Source organism: Zalophus californianus, chromosome 8 (genome assembly GCF_009762305.2).
Source record: "Zalophus californianus isolate mZalCal1 chromosome 8, mZalCal1.pri.v2, whole genome shotgun sequence".
Classification (NCBI taxonomy): domain Eukaryota; kingdom Metazoa; phylum Chordata; class Mammalia; order Carnivora; family Otariidae; genus Zalophus; species Zalophus californianus.
This window is the reverse complement of record NC_045602.1, coordinates 112,956,748-112,982,476: the sequence shown is the minus strand read 5'-3', so window position 1 is coordinate 112,982,476 and position 25,729 is coordinate 112,956,748. Positions and strand designations below refer to the sequence as shown.

Genomic DNA, 25,729 nt, shown 5'->3' with positions numbered 1-25,729 from the left:
GTCGCTTAACCAACTGAGCCACCCAGGCGCTCTGATATGAAGAATTCTTAATCTCAGGAAACAAACTGAGGGTTGCTGGAGTGGTGGGGGTGGGAGGGATGGGGTGGCTGGGTGATAGACATTGGGGAGGGTATGTGCTATGGTGAGTGCTGTGAATTGTGTAAGACTGTTGAATCATAGACCTGTACCTCTGAAACAAATAATACATTATATGTCAAAAAAAAAAAAAAGAAGAAGATAGCAGGAAGGGAAAAATGAAGGGGGGATATCAGAGGGGGAGACGAACCATGAGAGACTATGGATTCTGAGAAACACACTGAGGGTTCTAGAGGGGAGGGGGGTGGGGGGATGGGTTAGCCTGGTGATGGGTATTAAAGAGGGCACGTTCTGCGTGGAGCACTGGGTGTTATGCACAAACAATGAAACATGGAACACTACATCCAAAACTAATGATGTAATGTATGGTGATTAACATAACATAACAAAAAAAAAAGCCAGTGAGCTAGTAAGAAGCTTAGAAAGTAGGTGAAACCAGGAAAACTCATCATTAGTATGATGAATAAATTTAATTTAAGATCAATGATGTCTTCCAGCTCTTTTGAAAGTTGCTTGTGTTACTGCCAAGTAATCACCTTCTCAGTAACCCTCCTTTCCAAACTCTTGTACACATTTTGATAAATTCCAAAATGCTTAGTATGTGTGGTTTTGTTGTGGTAGGGGGAGTTAAGGAAGACTTGTGCATCAGGGAGGATGGATATGGTGCAAGTAAGAGCAAATGATAGAGAATTCTGAAGACCAGTATATCCCTGAGAATGTACACATCTCTGGAACTAGGAGAGATTTGAAGGATTCTAGACTCTCAAAAGCCATGTAATTGATGTAAGTTTGAGACAGTTTTGCCATATCTTTCCTGTTAATCAGGAAAATCTCATAAGCTGGTATTTGGGTTAAACAATCAAATTATTTTCATTCTACTAAAGAAAAAATTTTAAATGGTATACATGTTTCCAGATGTTTTCTTTAGACAGTAGTAATGCTACTGGTTGCTTCCTTTCTTATCTTTGCTTTTGTATTTCCTGATTCTTGTTAATAATGCACATGTTGTACAATAAAAGTACTTTTCAAATACTATTTTTAATAGACATAAAAAGAAAAAAAATTTTTTAAAGATTTATTTATTTATTTGAGAGAGAGAGAATGAGAGAGAGAGAGTACATGAGGGGGGGGGTCAGAGGGAGAAGCAGGCTCCCTTACTGAGCAGGGAGCCCGATGTGGGACTCGATCCTGGGACTCCGGGATCATGACCTGAGCCGAAGGCAGTCGCTTAACCAACTGAGCCACCCAGGCGCCCAGAAAGAAAAAAATAAAAAATTTTTAATCTTGCAAACAAACACAACTTCCCTGGTCGACCCATTTAAATAATCAAATAATTTGCTCTCCTAACTCCTCAATAGAGCATGGTGGGTGAGTTATCCAGAAATATATTACACTCCTGTCCTTTTATAAGTAGTACATTAAAACAAATTGTACTTTTAAAAGTCCCAGTTGAACTCTGAAAAACAAACTGAGGGTTCTAGAGGGGAGGGGGGTGGGGGGATGGGTTAGCCTGGTGATGGGTATTAGAGAGGGCATGTTCTGCGTGGAGCACTGGGTGTTATGCACAAACAATGAATCATGGAACACTACATCAAAAACTAATGATGTAATGTATGTGATTAACATAACAATAAAATTTTAAATAAATAAATAAAAGTCCCAGTGGATGTTTTCCTAAGAAACATCATGTTCTTTATTCATCCCATCTTGCTCATGAGAACACCTACTGTTTAGCCCTAGGGGGATGTGGAGAAAGGAAGACTCTCTATGGAATCAGTCTAGGAGATCAGACTCATTGACTCTCTGGCAGCAGGGGACAGAAAAGACATACACATACACACATACACACACACACAAGCACACACACATTACTAAAGTGGGAGTATAGAGATACCACTTTTTCCAAGATGCAGTCTTAATGTTATCTGTGGAACAAAAGAATGTGAGTTTTCTAATCAAGGAATTGGTGAAACATAGTGCATATTAGATACAGAATGTTCTCTCCATTGCACAGGCAATACATTTTGTTTATATAAATAAACTCTTTAGGGGCATCTGGGTGGCTCAGTTGGTTGACCATCCAACTCTTGGCTTCCGCTCAGGTCATGATCTTAGGGTAGTGGGACTGAGTCCCAAGTCGGGCTCCACACTCAGTGAAGAATATCCTTGAGGATTCTCTCTATTCCTCTCCCTCTGTCCCTCCCCCCACTCGCACATGCTCTCTCTCTCTCAAATAAATTAAAAAAAATCTTTTAAAAAAATAAACTCATTGTCAAAACTCAAAGATCAATTTATTAGCCACACCATTTATATTTCTCTATATATTGAGAAGAGAGTCCATGATCTATTTCAATAGCTCTCTAGCCAGTAACTAGGACTCCTTTGTTCTTCTTTCAGTCCTTTAATTCCTTGGGCACACCACAACCCTGCATTAATGCAATTATTTGTTGTGTACATTTCTAAATTTAGATAGACAAGTGTTGCTGGTGTGGCATTACACAAAAGTATACATTGATACCACTATAAATTCATGGTGATCTCTGAATTAGTTCATCCACATTGTCCCAATGCTACTGTATTGAACTGCTTACAGCCAGGGCCTGAGTGAGAGGTTAAGTTAAGGGATGAGCTTAGAGATGGTATAGAGTTGGTATAATCTCCAAAATCTTGTTCTGTAGATATCAGTGCCCTGGTTGGGCTCTAAAATGAATTTCCTGATTCAAAATGATTTGTTGATTGTTCTTAGACATGAAAGTGACTGAAAGCAATTCAAAGGAAAGTGTGTTATCTTTCAAAAAGAGATAATATGCCATAGAAATCAAAGCCTGGGTAACAAAATCATTTGTATAGTTTTCTAAACCTGCACTAATGGGAAATGTGCTGCTAAAGTAGCACATCCCCCAGAAGAATTCTCCTCCAACCTCCTCCAAGAAAAATGGCCACTGAGATTAATGGACAAGTGACATCTTCCCAGACAGCAGAACAGAAAGAATACAAACTAAAGAATTCTCTACACTGACAGGAAAGAAACACTTGCTGTTGTCCATCAGGATGATGCTATATATGCTATGTTATCTCTGTCTTTTCTCCTCCTTGTCGATTCTAAATGAAATTGTATTTTAGTTATCCTATTATTCCCCTATCATTGTATATTGCTTGTCTGTGAGTAATTAAACTTATCTAGTATGTGGGCATGAAAATCAGCTACCATTTGGATGGACTGAAGTGATAGACACAACGCCCAGAGATCCTAGACTTAGATGAATGCAGTAAATGGAATAGCCTTCATTATTTATATTACTTTATTCATACTTAGAAGTGAACACGTCTACCCTGGTCTAGCAGGGCAGACAGCCAAAGTAGAGAAAGCCAGATTATTCTCACCAGTAGTCTACAGCCTACAGAAGGCATCAGATAGGATGAGACAGAACACGCTGAGTCTCTGAATTCCACGTGGGGGTAAAGTGGGTAACCTCAAATTTCCTGTGCCTGCCCACATGGTGCAGAGTCCACAGTTCAGACATTTGGGAACACACTTCATATCATACCATCTGTTCTAGTTTGGTGCATAAGAATCCAAGTCTCTGAGGAAGGTGACATGGTGTGCAACTCACTGGACAAAGAGCTTCGGCTGCCACCTCCTGTGGGAAGCCTGGCCATGAAGCTCCTCCTGATCACTGCAATTCTGCTGTTACAGAAGTCCAAAGGTAATCCAGAGCTTTCCAGGGGCTCGCTCAAGCCAACAATGGGATAGAGTATTTCCAAGAACAAAGGGAATTTCATAATTTGTGGTAGTAGGAGATAGGGCCCCTTGGGATGCCTAAAGTCTACCCAGTGTCACCAGAAATTTCCTCTTCTAGAAGGTAGAAATGCCTTCTACCACAGTACTGGTTTTTTGTTTTTGTTTTTGTTTTTTGTTTTTTGTTTTTTAAACTATGGTACTGTTCTTAAAAAGAAGTATTTACAGAGTTGAAAAGCAGCCATAATTTTCCTCTGGGAAGGTCTCATTATAGAAAGGAATGGGCCCAATATCTAGGAATGCCTTTATTTTTTTGGATACAGTTTTTACTGACACCCAGCCATATTTTCTTCCACTCCAATATACATTTTAGTCTACAGAGTGTGAATAGTGAAAGAAGCACCAACTTTGGAGTCAGGTTTGAGAAATAAACTTTCAATGTCTACTAGTTTATCAACCTCAGATAAATGGTAAAGACTCTCTGAGCCTCAGAGTCCTCATTTGTGGAGGTAATTATACATGGATCCTGGTGACTTTATTAAATAACATTTGTAAAACATCTAGCATAAGGCTTGGCACATACTAAGAACTTAAAAATTAGTTTTCCTTCCTCTTTCAAAAGCAGATCTCTTATATTTGACTCTTCTTCTAGGATTAGTAATGGTCTGTCCCTGGCCCCTCAAACTCCTAAGAATCAAAGGAGTTCTAGAATCTGGGGTGGGAGGCAGCATCTTTGCTGGCCTCAGCAAACAAGACCTGATGCTCTTGGTGGAGTCCATTGAGGGTCTATCTCAGGGGATTGTGCAAGCCCAGAAGCCAAAATCTGAACATCTTAAATCTGTAGATCACTGGAAGTATTTAGGATCACTAAAAGAAAGAATATATATCAAGGTGAGCAAAGTTCTGGGACTGAACATTGGAGAACTTCTTGCCTCTAGAGGTGGAAGGAGAATGAGGACCCATAGAGGGGTAAAACAAGTCCAAGATTATTGTGACGACATAGAAGCCAAAGGAAGATATGCAGTGGCAAAAATGTGCAATGCTGCGAATTAATAGGAGAGGAAGATTATTGAGAGAAAAAATACCTGACTGGATAATAAGACAGTCATTCATATTTTTTAATTAAGATTTTATTTATTTATTTGACAGAGAGAAACACACAGAGAGAGAGAGAGAGAACACAAGCAGGGGGAGAGGGAGAGTGGGAAGCAGGCCTCCCGCAGAGCAGGGAGCCTGATGCAGGGCTCGATCCCAGGACCCCGGGATCATGACCTGAGCTGAAGACAGACACTTAATGACTGAGCCACCCAGGTGCCCCAAGACAGTCATTCTTGACCATGGTACTGAGTATGAACCCAAGAGCATAATCTGACTCAGATATAAATACATAGGAACAAATTGTTATTCTCTGGGCACTAGAGGTGGGGCAGTGGTAAAGAAGTAGTGCCCTGGGAGCATTCAAATGGAGACAGATGTGCTGAGGTTCCCAGATGGAGTATATAGTTCCATAACCTGAAATCAAAGATTCAGTTCCTTTATTTTCCCAAGCAAGATCTGATGCTCTTGGAGGAATCCACCAGATGTTAGATGGAAGCCCAAAACCCAGGAGGAAATAAATATGAGTGATCAGTTAGACATAAACACTGAGGTTTACCTTCTTGGAGCATCCTCCATAGGATCTTATGAGTATATGCCTGTGGATCTCCCATACACGTAAACCCCATAAACATCGTCTGTCTTCCCCATTACCAAAGTTGCCTTTTAGTCTCAAACACTGATCTTGGCCTATTGTTCTTTATATGCACAGTAACTGAACAACTTAAGAGATGCTGGGGTGAATATATACATGGATATTGCAGGAAAATATGCAGAATAAGTGAAATACGTCAAGTACTATGTGAAAATGGGAGATATTGTTGCCTCAGTATCGTGGAATTGGAAGCACGTAGAAAAATTACAAAGCCACCTCCTCCAAAGCCAAGGACATATGCAATGACTTTCCCTCAAGATGAGGATATACCTATAGAAAATTATTCAAGACCCAAGGCAAATTCTACATAAATCAAGTATAATTTTCTTTTCCTTTATTTCTCACCCTATTCCAATAAAGTAAGATGAAGAGGTCCACATCTTCTCCCTTCTGATTCCTTGACCTCCAGAATGACCTTACAGCAGATTCTAATAAAGTTCATTGCCAGTTTTCTGACTCATTTGTTCTTTAAAAGATTGAACACTCAATACACCAAATGATGAATTGATAAGGACAACTCAAAACCTCCCCCTTGGAAAGGGGATATAATCAGCACACTAAAAATCCATAACATGGAAGACTGGAACAAGAAACTCAGGAAAGTTGTCATGGAATTCAGGAGAGGGAAAGGTGAAACCAAGTATTCTGGGAAAATCATGAGTGAGTTTAAGATTATAGTGGTGCCTTCTGAAATGTGTTAGGATTTCAACCAGTGAGTGTTTGTGAGAAGGCAATCTGCATGAACAGAACAAAATCAACAAATGGAAAGAAACTGTAACAAACAGGACATTTCACGAGAATATACATGAACTTGTCTGGTTGATGAATAAGGATCCATTTTATATATATACCACATCTTCTTTATCCATTCATCTATTGATGGACATCTAGGCCCTTTCCATAGCTTGGCTATTGTGGACATTGCTGCTATAAACACTGGGGTGCAAGTGCACCTTCAGATCACTACATTTGTATCTTTGGGGTAAATACCCAGGAGTGCAATTGCTGGGTCATATGGTAGCTCTATTTTCAACTTTTTGAGGAACCTCCACACTGTTTTCCAGAGTGGCTGCACCAGCTTGCATTCCCACCAACAGTGTTGGAGAGTTCCCCTTTCTCTGCATCCTCGCCAACATCTGTCATTTCCTGACTTGTTAATTTTAGCCATTCTGACTGGTGTGAGGTGGTATCTCATTGAGGTTTTGATTTGTATTTCCCTGATGCCGAGTGATGTTGAGCACTTTTTCATGTGTCTGTTGGCCTTTTGGAAGACATTGTTTATATCTCTTCTCTTTTTTTCTTGGTAAGTCTATTTACTTATTACTTTGACTAATCTTTAAAAAACAAATTTTCTTTGTTAATTTTTGTCTAGTTTCCATTTCTTTAATATCTTCATTAATGCTTTTATTTCCACTTTGTTTTTTCCACTTGTTTTTCAAACAACTTTACATGCCATAAAATTCAGTTTTAGGTGTATAATGTCTTATTTCTACTCTTTTGGTTTCAACATGCTCTTCTTTTTCTAACGTTAGGTGATGTTTATCTCACTGTTTATGTTTTTAGCCTTTCTTCATTTCAAATACGAGTATTTTAAAGCTATAAGTTTCCTTCTATACACAGCTTTAGCAGTGTTCCACAAATTTGTGGCATATAGTATGTTTGTTATTATGTTATGAACCTTCTCACTTTTCTTAGATAAGTACATAAATAGAATCTCAATGATATGAAGACAATGAAGACAAATGGGTACCATGTAATTTTCTCAGTTGGTTATAGTTACATATACAGTAAGATTACTTTGATGATATATAAATCAAATCAAACAACACAACTTGAAAACAAACAAAAAATATCCTACACAAAAACTTTTACACACTTGTCCCTCATACAGTTTGTCTCAATACTATCCTCTGTCTTGCCATGAGATTTTTTATGGCTTAAACTGACATTTACTTTTCATTTATATTGACCTCTGTTATGTTCTTCTAGTCCTGGCTCTCTTAGATCAGTAAATTTAAAAAAATATTTTTTTGATTTACAAAAGTTTGCCAATTATCATCATCCTTTATTAATTTATCATTAAATATCACCATCATTCCAAAAGTTAAATTTTATTATCAAGTAATATGTACATATGACATAGTAAGGGTTTTAAAAGGACAGATTTTTAACTAAATTCATTCAGATTTCTTAAAATCTCATTGCATTATTACAGTTTTTCCCATTTTATTACAGACTGGCTCAAACTATATTATGAACCACATTGGGACCCACCAATCCACTTAAGAATTCAATTCTCTAGTTCTTAAATTCTTAAAATCAAAATGTATATAATGACTGGTACTCAGGGGGCAGTAGTCTCCTGGGATGTATCCATTCCATTCCATCATGCTTTATCTTCTATAACCACTCTGAATCTAAATGTCCTTCCAGTTATTTTTTGTTCTGTAGTTAGGTGGGGAAGGTGTCTGCTTACTTGTCTCCTTAATAAATAATGTGTATTGCATTCTTAATGGTTAGTGGTTTTGTCATTTTTTATCTGCTTGTGACAGATGGACTCATGGTCTTTTCTTGAACTCTGATAATAGTGATATCCAATGCCCCATCTAAAGACCATAACATCAAATACACTCAACAGTTTTTGAATCATATTCATATTGTTATGAGGTTCATACTCCCCTAATTGTTTAATATCCAAAATATATAGGGAAATCATACAACTCAATAGGAGAAATTCAAACAACCCAATTTTAAAATGTGCAAAATAGGGGCGCCTGGGTGGCTCAGTCAGTTAAGCAGCTGTCTTCAGCTCAGGTCATGATCCCAGGGTCCTGGGATCGAGCCCCGCATCGGGCTCTCTGTTCAGCGGGGAGCCTGCTTCTTCCTCTCCTTCTGCCTGCTGCTTCCCCTGCTTGTGCTCTCTCACTCTCTGTCAAATAAATAAAATCTTTAAAAAAATAAATAAATAAAATAAAATGTGCAAAATACCTGGATGCACATTTTTCCAAAGACATACAAATGGCCAACGTATACAAGAAAAGGTGCTAAACATCACTAATTATCAGGGAAATGCAAAGCAAAACTATAATGAGATCTCATTTCACTCCTCTAAGAATGGCTACCATCAAAAAAATAAGAGATATCAAGTGCTAGCAAGGATATGGTGAAAAGAACCCTTGTGTAACTGTTGGTGGAGAGGCAAATTGGCATAGCCACTACGGAAAACAGTGTGGGAGGCTACTATTATGGAAGGTTCCTCAAAAAATTAAAAATAGGGACAGATGGTAGCTATACTTGTGGTGAACATAGTATAATGTATAAACTTGCCAATTCACTAAGTTGTACATCTGAACATTGTGTGTCAACTATACTCAAAAAAAATTAGGTGAATAAACCTAATAAAATATTATATATTATTATTATAAAAATAATAAAATTTAAATTAAAATAAGAACTACCATACAATCTAGCAATCCCACTTCTGGGTATATATCCAAAGGAAATTATAAAACTATCTTAAAAAGACATCTGCACTCCCATCTTGATTGAAGCATTATTTACAATAGCCAAGACATGAAAACAACCTAAGTATCTGTCAATGGATGAATGAATAAAGAAAATGTGATATACAATAGCCAAACTGTGGAAAGAGTCAAGATGTCCATCGACAGATGAATGGATAAAGAAGATGTGATATATATACATAATGGAATATTATGCAGCCATCAAAAGGAATGAGATCTTGCCATTTGCAACGACGTGGACGGAACTGGAGGGTGTTATGCTGAGTGAAGTAAGTCAATCAGAGAAAGACATGTATCATATGACCTCACTGATATGAGGAATTCTTAATCTCAGGAAACAAACTGAGGGTTGCTGGAGTGGTGGGGGGTGGGAGGGATGGGGTGGCTGGGTGATAGACATTGGGGAGGGTATGTGCTATGGTGAGCGCTGTGAACTGTGCAAGACTGTTGAATCACAGATCTGTAATTCTGAAACAAATAATGCAATGTATGTTAAGAAAAAAAAGAAGAAGAAGAAGATAGCAGGAAGGGAAGAATGAAGGGGAGTAAGTCGGAGGGGGAGACGAACCATGAGAGACGATGGACTCTGAAAAACAAACTGAGGGTTCTAGAGGGGAAGGGGGTGGGGGGATGGGTTAGCCTGGTGATGGGTATTAAAGAGGGCACATTCTGCGTGGAGCACTGGGTGTTATGCACAAACAATGAATCATGGAACACTACATCAAAAACTAATGATGTAATGTATGGTGATTAACATAACAATAAAAAATTTAAAAAATAGAACTAAAAAAAGAAAATGTGATATAAATATAAATATAGATACACACACACACAATGGAATATTATTCAGCCTTAAAAAATAAGGAAATCCTGCCTTTTGCAACAAAACAGAGGCCTCGAGGGAATTATGCTAAGTGAAATAATTGACAGAAAAAGACAAATACCATATGCTCTCTCATTTATATGCAGAAACTGAGAAAGCCAAACTCAGAGTTACACTCACAGTTAGAGAGGAGAATGGTAGTTGCCAGGAGCTGGAGGGAATGGGGAGATGCTGGGTACAAACTTTCAGTTATAAGATGAATAATCTCAGGGTGCCTGGGTGGCTCAGTCAGTTAAGCATCTGCCTTAGGCTCCGGTCATGATCTCAGGGTCCTGGAATCGAGCCCTGCATTGGGCTCTCCGCTCAGCGGCGAGTCTACTTCTCCCTCTCCCTCTGTGATCTCTCTTGCTTTCACTCTCTCTCAAATAAATAAAATCTTTTAAAAAATGAATAAGCTCTGGGGATGTAACGTAACATACACCATGGTGACTACAGTTAATAATACTGTGTTACATACTTGAAAATTGCTAAGAGAGTAGATCACACATGTTCTCACCACAAAAAATAATAATAATAATTATGTGAGGTGATAGATGTGTTAAACTAACCTTATTGTGGTAATCCTCTCGTAATATACACATGTATCATATCATCACATTGTACACCTCAAGCTTACACAATGTTACCTGTCAATTCTATCTTAATAACACTGAGGAAAAAGACACACTTGGCAGTAGGAGGTACCTGAAGAGCATTGCAAAGAACCACACATGTACCCCGTGAACAAGCTAGGATTTGAACACCTGCCACACAAAAGACAATTATCTCACAGAGCAAGAGCATGGTGCAGTGTTGCCCAGTCATATTAAAGAGAGTTGTACTCTCTGCCTCTCCTCTCCCCAGTGACAGTAATCCATGGAAGATGGAGTAGAATAGAGTAGGGGGAGTCCCTGTCATAGTTGATATCCAGAGTGGGCCACTTTTTCTTGCCATACAACAAAATCTGTCTATAATAATTGTGTAAAATTAGTAATAATTTCCTTAATTTATTTTTTAATTTTAAAATAAGACCTAAAAGAAGAATAAATTTCAATTTTAAAGATACAATTCAAATCCAGAAAAATACTTCATATATGTATTGAAATTGGTACTAACAAAAATATTACAACTTGCATTCTCTTTCACCGTTTGGATGGTTAAACACAAATTTGATCACAGAGAGTGACAGAATTGAATTAACTAACTCTAGTGCTCTTCCTTCACCTTTACAATCACTCTGGTATCATTGTTGAGTTCAAATCCACTATTTAAACACAGAAATACATAGTACCTGAGGGTTTGGAAACATGAATGAGACCTGAAGCAAGCTGAATCATGATGAACTGATTTTTAAAATAAATACATGTATCTGAATCCACATACATCGATGCAGACTGTAAAACTTGGAATTCTTCAATTAACCTCCCTGTAGAATACAATGTATATTAAAGCATAAATAATAAAAAAGTGCCAATTTGGTGTGTACATATTATTGTTAAAACATATACGTTATTTAGAAAACAGTCTGAGGACTGACATTACCAGACATATAGATTTACTATAGAGCTACAGTAATCAAGACAGTGTGGTATTGTTAAAAAAAAATAGACAAGTAGATCAATGGAACAGAATGGAGAGCTCAGAAACAGACCTACATAAATATAGTCAACTGATCTTTGACAAAGGAGGGAAATCAATTCAATGGAGAAAAGATAGTTTCTTCAACAAATAGTGCTGGAACAACCGGACATCCACACGCAAAGAAAGAAAAATGAAGAAACAGAGCTTGTGGGCAGATAGCAGGACAAAGGATGATGTTGGAGACATGCGCAGAGACCAACAGACTAATAGGGCAGAGGCTAATAGACCCATTTTAATCTTTAACTGAAGAGGAATAGGAAGCCATTAAGTATTTTAAGCAGGGAATGATGTGGTCAGGTCTGCACTTTTTTAATAGCTCTGTACTGAGTACATAAAATGCATTGAAACTGGAAGTAGACAGGGAGAGAATAGATAAAAGGTTTTATAATGCGCCAGGAGAAAAAGGTGGTTTGGACCAAAGTCAAGACAGCAAAGATGGCAAAGTGGATAGATTTGGGAGGTATTTAGTAGCTATAATTTATAGTAGTTGATTATTCATTGGATATGGTGGTAATGTCATTTCCTGAAGGATAATAGGTGTCCTTGTGTTGTCTCATTATCACAACACCAGCTGCCAATTTAAACCCCTTAAATGAATTCTGGAAGCCATGGATTGAACCAGTGGTACCGTTTTAACAATTATGGCACATAGAGTTGACAAGTGAAGCTCAGTGAGATCCTGACAATACACCAAGCTGACAGCAGGATCCTACATTCAATGTATACAGTAAGTGTTGAAATAATATATAAATCTTCCTTTATTTAAGTGACTATAGATGGTGCTGCTCCTGTTTCCTTCAATACAGCCACCCAAGTCACCTATAGTCAACTGACCTTGTTACAATTGCATGCCCCAATTCACTCTCTCCCTCACTTAAGCCCACTCTTAGAGGGAAAGGAGACTTCTCTCCTGTCTTCTCTATGCCTGGGAATCAGGGTTGAGATGGCTCTGAACCTGAGACATTGCTGAGAAAATATCGATTTTTTTTCCTTGAACTGTAACCCAAGAGCAGCGTCTCCCTTGTTTCTTCGAAAAGCAAGCACTGTAGGTTGTAGTGCAGTGTCTCCTCACAATACACCGGTACGCTTTCTAGTGGTATCTCTAAGGCTAGGCCAATTACTCTGATTCTGTCCCTGAAAATCTACTCTAGCTCCAGTCCCATTTAAGGAAGAGGTTCTCTGCTGAATCTCAAAACTGGTCAATGGACAACTGTCAGATAATTGACTTCTCAACACATTTTTTTTTAAGATTTTATTTATCTATTTGACAGAGAGAGAGAGAGCAAGAGAGGGAACACAAGCAGGGGGAGTGGGAGAGGGAGAAGCAGGCTTCCCGCCAAGCAGGGAGCCGGATGCAGGACTCAATCCCAGGACCCTGGGATCAGGACCCGAGCTGAAGGCAGACACTTAATGACTGAGTCACCCAGGCGCCCCTCAACACTTTTTCAACATGATTCTTATTTTGGTTGTAGGAATGAGTCTGGACAATCCAAAGCTGCTCCCAGGGTGCAGGCATGTGACCTGGGCTATTTATTATCAATAATGGTGCCGTGAACATTCGTGTACAAGTCTTTGGAAGTATGTTTTCATTTCTCTTGCATATATACCTAGAAGTGCAACTGTCAGATCAAACTATAGTAAATCTATGTTTAACACTTGAGGAATTGCTAGATTGTTTTCCAATATAGCTGCACCATTTTTATATACCCACTAGCAGGGTATGAGGGTTCCAAGTTCTCCACATCCACGCTAAAACTTGTTATTATCTGCCCTTCTGATTATGGCTATCCTAATGAGTATGAAATGGTATATCATTATGGTTTTGACTTGCATTTATCTGATGACTAGTGATGTTGCACATTTTTCTCGTGTGTTTACAGGACATATCAGATGTTTTGTTTATTTTTTTTTGCTTTTCATGTAGTATATATATTTTATTAGTTTGTACTAAAACATTCTCATATTATAAAAGTAATTTAGTGGAAGAATCTTTCTTTTGACTCTTAAATCATCTAAAATAACACAAACAGAACCAAATGTTTTTTAAATCTTCATTTGGATAACAAAAAAAGACACATTAAACAACAAAAAAATTTTCCTTTCTTACAAGTGACACTGAAGGGGACCTAATTCAGTTTTCTTTTTAAAAGCCTCCAAAGACAAAAGCAACTTAAAATCTAATTAAAATGAATATTACTCAGCCATCAGGAGGGATGAATACTTACCATTTACTTCGACATGGGTGGAACTGGAGGGCATTATGCTGAGCGAAATAAGTCAATCAGAAAAAGACAAGTATCATATGGTTTCACTCGTATGTGGAATATAAGAAATAGCACAGAAGATCATAGGGGAAGGGAAGGAAAACTGAATGGGAAGTTATCAGAGAGGGAGAAAAACCGTAAGAGACTCTTAACTATAGGAAACAAACTGAGGGTTGCTGGAGGGGAGGTGGGGGAGGTGGGGTAACTGGGTGATGGGAATTAAGGAGGGCACATGATGTGATGAGCACTGGGTGTTACACACAACTGATAAATTACTGAACTCTATATCTGAAACTAAAAAAATAAAAATTTTAAAAATAATAAAAATTAAAAAAAAATAAAATGAATAAACAGTTTGTTTTCTAAACTACTGGTCTCCAGCACCATTTTCTATTTTCTGTTGTTTCAGTGCAGGTTCTTCTTTGTTTCTTCTCTTGCTCATTTTCCTCGTCCAGCTGCACCATTTTTATCCCCTTTATAATCATGATCACATTTCATTTTCTTGCCCTGAAACTGAACTTTTCCTTTACCCATCCTAGGCAGCTTAATTTCCCTTTCTTCTTCCTTTAAATCTGAGACCTTTAGACTTCCTTTTGTTGAGGGATTCTTGTTGATTCATGACTTTTTTCAATGCTTCTTGTTCCATGTCATCGTTTAGTACTTCCCAGGTAACTTTTTTTTTTAAAGATTTTATTTATTTACTTGACAGAGAGAGAGGGAGCACAAGCAGGCAGAGGGAGAGGGAGAAGCAGGCTCCCCACTGAGGAGAGAGCCCAACATGGGGCTTGATCCTAGGACTCCGGGATCTTGACCTGAGCCTAAGGCAGACACAACAAACTGAGCCACCCAGGCACCCCTCCCTCTTCCTTCTGCTTCTGTTTCTTCTCCTTCCAAAGTAGTCTTCCTTGAAAAGTATTATCAGGTCCCTGTATTCTGGCCAGAAGTCTCAACAAACTTCTTAGATTCAATACTATCAAACACAGCATATACTGATCCCTTAAATATTCTGTGCAATGTTCTTTCCATCTGAATATCTAGTATTTGACCTTTATCTCTTACCACTCTTTTATGTCATCAAGCATTGTATCAGTTGAGAAGGTTTTAATATAAACAGATCTTTTAAAAAAAAGATTATTTATTTATTTATTTGACAGAAAGAATGAGAGAGAGAGCATGAGAGGGGGGAGGGTCAGAGGGAAAAGCAGACTCCCTGCCGAGCAGGGAGCCCGATGCAGGACTCAATCCCAGGACTCCAGGATCATGACCTGAGCTGAAGGCAGTCAATTAACCAACTAACCAACTGAGCCACCCAGGCACCCCAGATCTTTTTTTTTTAACATCATTTTTATACTCATCAGTTACTTCAGGGTAAGGTTTGCTTGGAGATCTTCTGATTTTAGTTTCAGCTTCATTTATGTCCATGAGTCCTGCCTTTGATTTGCTCAATGCTTCTGCTATTACATTAAAGTTAGATAGATAGATGAATTTTATCATTATCTTTAAAGGTAACCAACCCTTACCCAGTTTGATCTGTGCCTTTAAAGTTTTATCATGTTAAAAAAAATAAAATAAAGTTTTATCATGTGGCAAATTGAAGTCACCAAAATCATACTCAATTTGATGACAGTTTGGCCTCCAGAGCAGCCATTTTTTTCATTATCACCATTTTCATCCACTGTGGCTCTCTGTAAGGTCCCAGTCCACAGAGCCACAATCACTAACAGTGACAGCAGACTGCAGCGTACTGACTTCCCAGCACTACCAGCTGGCCTAATGTGCAAAAAGATAAGGGCTATTTTCTGTCCATTTTTTAATTGGGTTTTCTTTTTATTATTGAGTTGCAATAGTTCTTTATATATTCTAGATACAAGTCCCTTATTACATATATGATTTGCAAAAATTTTCTCCCATTCTGTGGATTACCTTTACACTTTCTTCATGATGTCCTTTGAAGCCCCGAAGTTTTTAATTTGGGTAATGCCTAATATTCACTGTATACTTTTTAACTTTTTAAAATAAAAATAGGCTTTGTACAAACTCTGGGGGGATATTCTGTCTGTCTGCAAGTCATTAGTTGCATGTTACTTAAAATAGGCTTTTTCGGGGAGGGAGGGAGCTTTCCCATTATGGCATGCTTGCCATGCCACTATTCTTAACCAAAGAATACAGATACATTGCTAAATTTATATTTTACTACTTCAAACTGGTTAACTACATTTTACTTTCACTATGCATTGTAATTTAATTTGTAGAAGTTACAAATAATTGCCTTCCAACTTTTGCCAGGTTGAAAGACAGGAAAAAAGAATGTTGAAAGATAGCTATCCTATCATTTCTGTGCTTCCATTTTGCCATAAGATAGGGATTTCAGATGTGCCTAAGTCTTACGTGACCTGATTTTTGGACTCGGGAAATATTATTTAATGGCATCTAGGCTTTTCATATTTATCTGACATGTACTATTTGGGAGGGGTTATTTAATGATAATATCTGAATTATTACCCTCCATAATTATTTTCCACTAGTTGGACTGCATTTTCTAATAATATTTATTGGCCACTTTTAAAAAGTTTGAAAAGTACCAAACTGATAATGAGTATCTACATACTCCCAAGGGCCACTGAGTAATTGAAGCTAACTTAGAACCTATCTGTAAATACAAAATATCATCATAAAGTTGCTTTGAACATGGCTTCTCTTAAGCACTTGGGTATCTCTAAAACTAGTTGTTGAAGTGGATCAGAATTGCTGTCACTGCCATCATCCTACTCTTTACTAATTAAGTATTACTAATGAACAAACCCTCTATTTGTACCTCTGTGCCTGAAAACTTGCCCTACATATAATTTTCATGTCTTAGATATGAGGTCATAGGAAACATACACCCACTCAAGCCCACTTTAGAAAAGGAGGACCTATTATAAGAAATGTTAGTAATTACATGAGGCCTAAGGGACTAGAAGCAGTAATTAGAAATCTCTCTCTCTCTCTCCCTCCCTCCCTCCTTCTCTCTTTCCCTCCATCTTTTCCTATTCATCAGTTTACCAGGACCCAACCTGGATATCCAAAGAAGTTAAATCTCTACATACACATTTGTCATCCACCCTGGTCCAATCACTTGTAGCCAAAATAATGTTTTCTGGCCTTCTACTCTCTTGCTGGGGCCCATTGAAATAGGCTCCCTGAGAAAGGCTGAGCAAATTTTCTAAGAAGGTGTGAATTTTGGATATGAAATGACTAATATCTTCAGCACCTTTCATGATCATTATCCAAGACCCCCAAAGAGATGGGTAGTCCCAACTGTTGGGACTTAGTAGAAAAATGTATCTGAAACATTCTGGCAAATTTAAAATGTTCTATGAATAAGATTTTGGAGAATGTTCTAAAACAGATCCAAGAAAAATAAAGTACCAATAATACTGCCTGTGCCAGAAAGGTATAATAAAAATATAGGATTTCAATTTAACTTTGTATATAAAAATAAGGTGGACAAAAAAACATGTGCCTAACAATACTGACCACATACACTCTTCTATGAGTATGAAGGGGATACAAAAAGGACAACAGGAAAAGTCAAAGCAAAGATTAGGTCCACCCATTCAAAGCAGAATTCAAGGCTTAATTTGTTCATTTCATTATACCTCTCTCTCCTGACACAGGCAACATTTCACTGGTTGATCTCATACTAATTAAGCCAAAATGGATTCTTATTTCTAATTTATCAATGGACTCACATAGAGTAGAGGACACATACAGATTAAAGACAAGGGGCAAGACCCATCTTCATATCATAGTGACAAAATGGACATTCCTTAAAAATGCCTCTGGTGACCCATAGTGATGGAAGCCTGCAAAAGAGGAGCTTATTAAGTGTTGCAATAAAGAAAGGGCTTTCTTACATGGACCTCTTGAAAAACCTCTCTGAGAATTAGATTGAAATAGTCATACATTAGTTTCCATGGTGAAATTGTCAACAAAATAATTTCTAATTCTACAATTTAGTCTGGTCCTTGTTTCCTATACACGTCTCCAAGATTCTCAAAATCCACAACTACTAAAAGGAAGGTCTTTATAGGCTCTTAAAATGTTAACATATCCATCTAAATATTTGTATCCCTCATTACACCTCCCAGTGAAATGAGATGGTGAGCTGCACGTGGAGGAATAAGGCCCATTGATTTCTTTATCTCGGATGAGCAAATGGTAGCTCCACAGTTTATTATTTATGACCAATACCTTAACCAGGTTAAGCAACATCAATGGATGTTACCACAAGATGTTCTGTTCTGTTCATCTGGAGAGCATCATTATTTACTAAGATTTTATCTAGCTCATAAGGAGCTTCTTAAATATGTCTCATTTATGAGGCTTTAAATTTCATAATTTTTTATTTATTTTCAGTTTTATTGAGGTATAATTGACTTACAAATTGTAAGATATTTAAAGGGTACATCATGGTGTTTTCTACTGGGTATTTACCCCAAAGACACAGATGTAGTGAAAAGAAGGGCCATATGCACCCCAGTGTTCATAGCAGCAATGTCCGCAATAGCCAAACTGTGGAAAGAGCCGAGATGCCCTTCAACAGATGAATGGATAAAGAAGATGTGGTCCATATATACAATGGAATATTGCTCAGCCATCAGAAAGGATGAACACCCAACTTTTACATCAACATGGACGGAGCTGGAGGAGATTATGCTAAGTGAAATAAGTCAAGCAGAGAAAGTCAATTATCATATGGTTTCACTTATTTGTGGAACATAAGGAATAGCAGGGAGGACATTAGGAGAAAGAAGGAAAAAAATGAAGGGGGGGAATCGGAGGGGGAGACGAACCATGAGAGACTATGAACTCTGAGAAACAAACTGAGGGTCCTAGAGGGGAGGGAGATGGGGGGATGGGTTAGCCCGGTGATGGATATTAAGGAGGGCACGTATTGCATGGAGCACTGGGGGTTATACGAAAACAAGGAATCATGGAACACTATATAAAAAACTAATGATGTACTGTATGGTAACTAACATAACATAATAAAATTTTTAAAAATAAAATAAAGGGTACATCATGGTGTTTTGATAGATGCGTATGTCATGAAAGGACTCCCTCCCCATCTAGTTAATTAACACACCCATCACCTCCCATTATACTTGGTGGGTTTTGGTTTTGTTTGCTTTTATGTGTGTGTGTGTGAGAACATTTAAGTTTTACTGTCTTAGCACATTTCAATTACACAATACAGTGTTCTCACCTATGATCACTGTATTTCACATTAGATCCTCAGACTTCATTCACCTTGTAACTGAAAGCTTGTAAATTTCATGCTATTAATAAACAATTGAATATGTAATGTTTTCAAAGATTCTAAGGGTAATATTGTCTAAAACTTGTGTCAACCGAGTGGTCTAATTGCTACTAAAAAGGAAATGGAGCACACACATTAAATAAACTTCAAATGATGTACAGATACCCCTGCTTTTTTAAAGTTTGCAGTTACACCACTTCACTTTTACAAAAGACCTACATTAGTACCTGTTTTCACGAACTGCAAGAAATCTGAAGAAGATATTATCTTTTGCATAAAAAAGGCAAAAAGCAAAAATGGCAAGATATTGTCTTTTGCATAAAAAAGGCAAAAAGCAAAAATGGCACTCAGTGTTTGTTTTGCAGCAAACCATTACAGAGGCTGTGGGTACCCTGAGCAGCGAGAGTGGCCTCACCAAGCTCCTTCCCAGGGACCTACACTCAGCATCCCAGCACCAAACCATCATAGCTTTGAACTGCGTCTGTGAGCATCTGTGCTTTATCTTGATTTATTTTGTGCATCCCTTAGCAAGATGTGTCCTAAGGTATCAGAAAAGCCTAAGAGAGGTTATTTTTTGGGTCTGGAACACTCAAAAATTTTTCCATATAAGTTCATGGTAATGGCTTCTTCACATTACATCATTCTGGTCTATGAAAGTTCTCGTAGGATCGCTCTACTTTTGGATAGCAGGGGAAACCTGTATTGGAATTATCACTAGCTGTCATCACTGCCCATTAGACCTGGCCAATAACTGTTATGAAAATGTTCCAATATCTTGCCTTCTTTTAATGAATTTTTGGTTGTTAGCAAAACCCTTATTCATCCTACACACACAAAGTTGGGACATTTAAATCTGCTTAGACACAAGAAACTTCATTTAAAAGAAGGTCACCTGGGTAGCTCAGTCAGTTAAGCATCTGCCTTTGGCTCAGATCATGATCCCAGGGTCCTGGGATAGAGCCTCATGCTGGGTTCCCTGCTCAGCGGGGAGTCTGCTTCTCCCATGCTCCCTCTGCTGGTCCCCCTGCTTTTGCTCTCTCTCTCTCTCTCTCTCTCTGTCAAATAAATAAATAAATAAATAATAAAAAGTAAATATCTTTTAAAAGAGGAGTAATACTTGAAATGCTATGAAATTGCATAGAAAATGGAGGGGCTAACTTCCACTTCTACCAACATTTTTATTTCATCTCTGTATCACCCATCTTATTAGTATAATGCCTGGAACATTATAACTATTCATTTATGGTTAAAGTGTTTTAAAAAATGAGTGAATACATTAATAAATAAATCCAGAGAAAAGCATAAAATTTTATTATGTGGAGAATCAAGTTCACAGAAAAAGTAGATAAATCTTTTGCTCCAGGCTGTCGAAGGAGGTGGCACTTCTGATTTAGGAAGAGTGGAGCCCAGTGAAGCAAGTGCTTGATTTACAGTTGCACTGTGATAAGTGTGGTGGTGGGTAAGATGACATAGTCTATCTTCCCATCAGGCTGTGGCAAAGAGTGAGGTGACTCCGGAGCTTTCTTGTGTTTTTTGTTTTTGTCTTCATTAACACAACATAATTTCCCATTTAGACATGCCATTTCATATATTTCCCCTATTCCACATTTCTTCCGGCAGTAGCCTGTTATAGTACTAAAGCATTTTCTGGGTCGTGCTGTATCTGTGCACAGGAAACAACATTGAATGCAGATTAGTTTCTGAGGCAGAGTAGAAGTATTATGTGGTTCTCACAAGCTTTGGCCTCCTGTGCTTCCAAAGTGAACCTTACACTGATAAGAGAAAACTAAGAGCCTCCTCCTTGAAAATCATCCCAAATTAAGAACATCAAAACCCCATGCTCCTAGCCAACACCCAATTGGCTCTGAGAACATTAGAACTTATATGACAAAAAAGAAGAGAGATGAATTCATGGTTATCAACTGGAGCTATGTCCCGCTCTTGGACTCTGGCAAATCTGACCTGTCTTCCATGCTGCAAAGTCAGTACTCCCTCAGCCTTACCCCAGTTAAGTGTCCCCAGAGAGTACCAACTTACCACCATGGCACTATTCAGAGCCAAGTTAACTTTTAAAAGAGTACCACAGACAGGACTTTTTAAGTTAAGAGAGAAATTGGGTTTCCTCACTGACATGAAGAGTAGAAATCTCCCTTTGCCAAGGCCAAGACTTCATGGGTCTCAGCAATAAATGCTGCTGAGAACTTCCCTTATTCAGCTTCTATGTCTTCATGCCCATGATCCTCCTGGCTCCAATCTCAATCTCTCTCTCTTCTTCTCTCTCTCTCCATCCTCCTTTTTATCTCAAATAAATGTGTTGCCCAGGGATCAAACTCAATTCCATGTGTACCCATCTCCCTAGAGATCCAACTGTCACTAAATCACCTGTTTCCAATTCTTTATGTGCCCCTGTGCACAAATTTGAACAAGCTCATGGAACAAAGAAGGAAAACAAAGACATTTCCTCACATGAAAATTCAGTCATTATGAAATCGGATCATTATACTCAATTGACAGATGAGAAAACTGAGATTCAAAGGGAATAATTAGGGGTGCCTGGGTGGGTCACTTGGTTGAGCATCCAACTCTTGGTTTCAGCTCAGGTTATGATCTCAGGGTCCTGGGATCAAGCCCCCCTTGGGCTCCATACTCAGCGGGAAGTCTGCTTGAGATTTTCTGCCTCTCCCTCTCCTCCTCTCCCCACTCTTTCTCTCTCTCTCTAAAATAAATAAATCTAAAAAAAAAACAAAGGGAATAATTAGTTCCATTCATACAACTAATCAGTGATCAAGATATATTTTAACCTCACATCTACATGATTCCAAAGCTTGTACTCTTCTCATTACTGTTGTAAAGGCTGAAAATGAGTTTGAATGAAAAAAGAGATGGTACCATGTTCAACATTATAAAGATATTCTAGATGATGGGTTCATGCCTACCTTTGGAGACGACTGCTGAGAGTACAGCTCTGATGTCTTCTTACCTCTTAACTCCCCAAATGCTTTCTTCTAAGACACAGGCTTAAGGAGAGTGGGTACTTTTGATGATATTGGCAAGATATCAACAATCTCAAAGGCCCTAACCCTACTCCTATAGACAGTAATATCTCCTAGGATTTTATGGTATATTTGGACAAGTTACCTGTTGGTACCTCAAACTGCAGAATAATGAGAACCAGAAAGAGCTTCATGTTTACAGACTTCCCAAGAAAAATAGGCAGCACAATTTCTTTGTCCAGTGATCTCTGTCACAGAGTTTTTCAAGATGAGACAAGCGCTTTCAGTGCTATTAGCATTCTGAGCTCTCATTTTAACCCACATCGATGGACAGGAAATCCAAGTCCACCCCACCTTCATTCCGTATATGGAATTCATAATCACAGAATGTTCCATCACATCACACCTACTCTTCTTAGGATAAGAGCTCCCAGAGAGCAGGAACATTGATTTCTCCACCTGGGCCATCAGCCCAATTGGATCAAGGCTGGTTGGTCATATGTTCTTGTTTGTATGAGTCACTCCAAGTTTATTCCTCTCGTTCCAATATCCCAACCAGCTAATGCCACCGTTTACTCGCAAAAGTTATCCATTTGGAAGATTAATTAAATCATGAACTAATCAAGACAGACACATATGCACATCCAATAATAATTACATTTTTTAATGTATGAAACTTCCAGAAAGTCATCTGGGAGTAAGATTGCATTTAGCTTTGGCTAGATAAATTGATATTTTTTCAGAGTCTCCCATAAGGTCTTCCCCAGTACAGCTCAAAAGATCAAATCTCTTTAGTACAGTGTTCAACTCATTAGGAACTGGTCCCTGCTCACCTCTCCTAGGCATTTTACAGAACCACTTATGGTTCTGCCAGTTAGTGTGGGTACCTCAACCCAACTTGTTACTTCCATAACATGTTTCTTTGCACAAATTTATATCATGCTCTCCCATCCTATCCATCAAACTGGACCTAATGAGCTCCTAATTTTACTTCAAAACTAAGTTCAATCATCTCCACATCTATGAAAGTTTCCCTTGACCCAACTAAATAGAGCTGCAAACTCCCTTCTTTGTGTCAACATTGTATCTTGTCCGTATTTTTCTTGGCAGTCACAATATGTCATGTTCCAATTATTTGTTCATCTATAATAATCTATGAGCCCCTCAAGGGCAGGCCACTGGCTTCATTCAAGTTGGAGTTCTTAATGCACAACACAAAACTCATGCTATATCCTCAGTATGTAATTACAGAAAGAATGATTGCAAAGTACCAAATAAATTATTGCTACATAAAATACCCCAAGACAGTAATAAAGTTAATTAAGACATTTTCTAAAGAATTCTGTTTACCATGTTTTACAATTTCTGGACATCAGAACTTTGAATTTACAGTAATTAGGACCCACCCAAATAGCTTTCTGTGACAGTACCTGAAAGAAATTTGGAATATGTGAAGGCTGAATAAATATCTGTTGATGATGATTAAACTTGTATCACAACATAGGTTCAGGTTAGGGCTAGGGTTAGGAATGAGTATTGTATATAGCTTATTATGTTAACCAGTAACCAGAGTGAATTAAATTTGTCAATGAGGAGTAAGTATCAAATGCTACTGATATGTCAAAATGCAGAATGAGAATTGACCAATGGCCCCACCAGATTTGCACTAGCCCCACCAGTATCTCATTTGGCCTCAGCTCCATGACCTCTTACATGTGCCTACTAGATGACAAATGCATTTTGTATACATTACTTACTTTAAGCCTTACAAGAACACTATGAAGTACAAACCTAATACCTCTCTCTTTCAAATTGGAAAACTACAATTTAGGGAATTGGTAATGTGTCCAATGTCACACAGCTAGTAAGGAATGAGCTAGGATCGACCCAGGTCTACATGAACCTAAAAGTAAAGGCCTTAGCCATTGTGTGCTAACCTGCCTCTCCAGTTGCCTCCTTCGGGTCAATCTGTGGGAGACAAAGACAAAATATTCAAATACAAGATGAAGAGGTTGCTTTGTTCACAAAATTTATTGTCATGCACTTGGCTGGACATCCTCCTCCCACCCACCTCCTTATATCCACTCAGCACTCAGAGAGCTGCCTCTATTGAGAGAATTCATATTTCTGATTTCCACAGATGGCATTGTTACAAGTAATATTACTTGCTTGCTTTAATGGATTCCTAAATCTGTTTGTCAACTCCTTAATATCAGAGGGACTTTCTGCGATCTTTGTGGGGCATAAGAAGTACACAGTCTCCTCATTTTCAAAGCCCTTTGTGACTAATAGATTTCCCCTTGAGTAGGCTGAGATGAATAACTAAATGCTGCATTTTAGTCATGGTCATTAAAAAAAAAATCACCCATCAACATTTGTTACTGCACCTCCCACTGTGACCCATGGTTGTACAAATTGCTTTTAATACCTTACTTATAAATGAACTTTATATGTGTTTAATTTCTTAGAAATATTCTCTGAATTCTACTTAAGATGTTATCTTCCTAAACTCTGGAATAGGCTGAATCTAGGCAAGAAATAGGACTACTAATTCCCTCTTAAAAAGGCTGGAGGAGTTGAGCAAGATTCTTTTGTTGTTCTTTGTTTAAGGATGTGAGGAAGTTGAATTAACATTTAATGCTAGAAAAATCAGAAAGACACATAAACAAAAAGGTGAAAATAGACCACCCATAATCTTCCCTCTGTTAACATTCTGGTGTTTAGCCTTCTAAATATTTCACTCCAAAAGTAATTTGACAACTGTATAAGAGGTAAGATGAAACAAAGTAAGCTTGCTTGCTTTTCAGTCACTGAGTTTAAAATAAAGTCTGCTCGTCAACACTCCCTGAGCACACATACTAATATACATACAAAGTCTACATTCACCCCTCCAATTCAAGAAACAGGCCTATTGGCAAAACAGGCATGACCCACTACAGAGGAACCACATTCAGCTGCCTTTACTAATCTACCATCATGCTTAAATATACGTCACCAGATAGTTTCAGGAAAATAAACAACATAAGAGAAGAACTTAAATGAACAATAAGGATAAATGACCTCAAAGGAAATAAAGCTAATAATGATGACAGAAGAGAATTATTAAAAATCATAAAATCTGACTACATAAAATGTATATCTTAATAACAAAATGCATGCAGGAGAAGGTTCAAATCAGTATAAGATTAAAAGATAATCAGAGTAGAATAAAATTTATAAATGCATTATACACCATAAGAGGATTAATATCCATAATATATAAAGAATGTTTACAAATCAATAACAAAATGACAAATGACCTAGTAGAAAATAGGCAAACAATATCATAAAAACACAACATGTATGCATCTCCTGCAGAACATTGATATAAATTTAGAAATATAATATTCATTTTAAGAGAATCTGCTTTTAATCCATAAATTGTCTCACAAAATAAATTTATTTGGGTAAGATTGTGGGACCCAATTAGGGTTGCAATTTGCTATATATTACTGTTCCTTCTCATTCCACTATACTCTTGAGACCTAAGTATACTAGGAATGTGTCATTTTTTTT

At 37.8% G+C, this 25,729-nt stretch overlaps 2 protein-coding genes and 1 pseudogene across 2 annotated transcripts; 1 reads left to right on the top strand and 2 right to left on the bottom strand.

Moving 5' to 3' along the window:
* The first annotated feature begins 3,754 nt into the window (after window positions 1-3,754).
* Window positions 3,755-5,896, top strand: DEFB127 (defensin beta 127). The gene is made up of 2 exons (XM_027624266.1): window positions 3,755-3,803; window positions 5,643-5,896. Exons 1-2 carry the CDS (start codon window positions 3,755-3,757, stop codon window positions 5,894-5,896), a joined length of 303 nt encoding a protein of 100 aa, XP_027480067.1.
* A 4,708-nt stretch (window positions 5,897-10,604) lies between these two features.
* LOC113938486 lies at window positions 10,605-17,142 on the bottom strand (annotated as a pseudogene).
* Window positions 17,143-20,608: 3,466 nt separating this feature from the next.
* DEFB128 (defensin beta 128) lies at window positions 20,609-22,368 on the bottom strand. The gene is made up of 2 exons (XM_027620541.1): window positions 22,320-22,368; window positions 20,609-20,844 (listed from the first exon to the last, which is right to left on the bottom strand). Exons 1-2 carry the CDS (start codon window positions 22,366-22,368, stop codon window positions 20,609-20,611), a joined length of 285 nt encoding a protein of 94 aa, XP_027476342.1.
* Window positions 22,369-25,729: the final 3,361 nt, after the last annotated feature.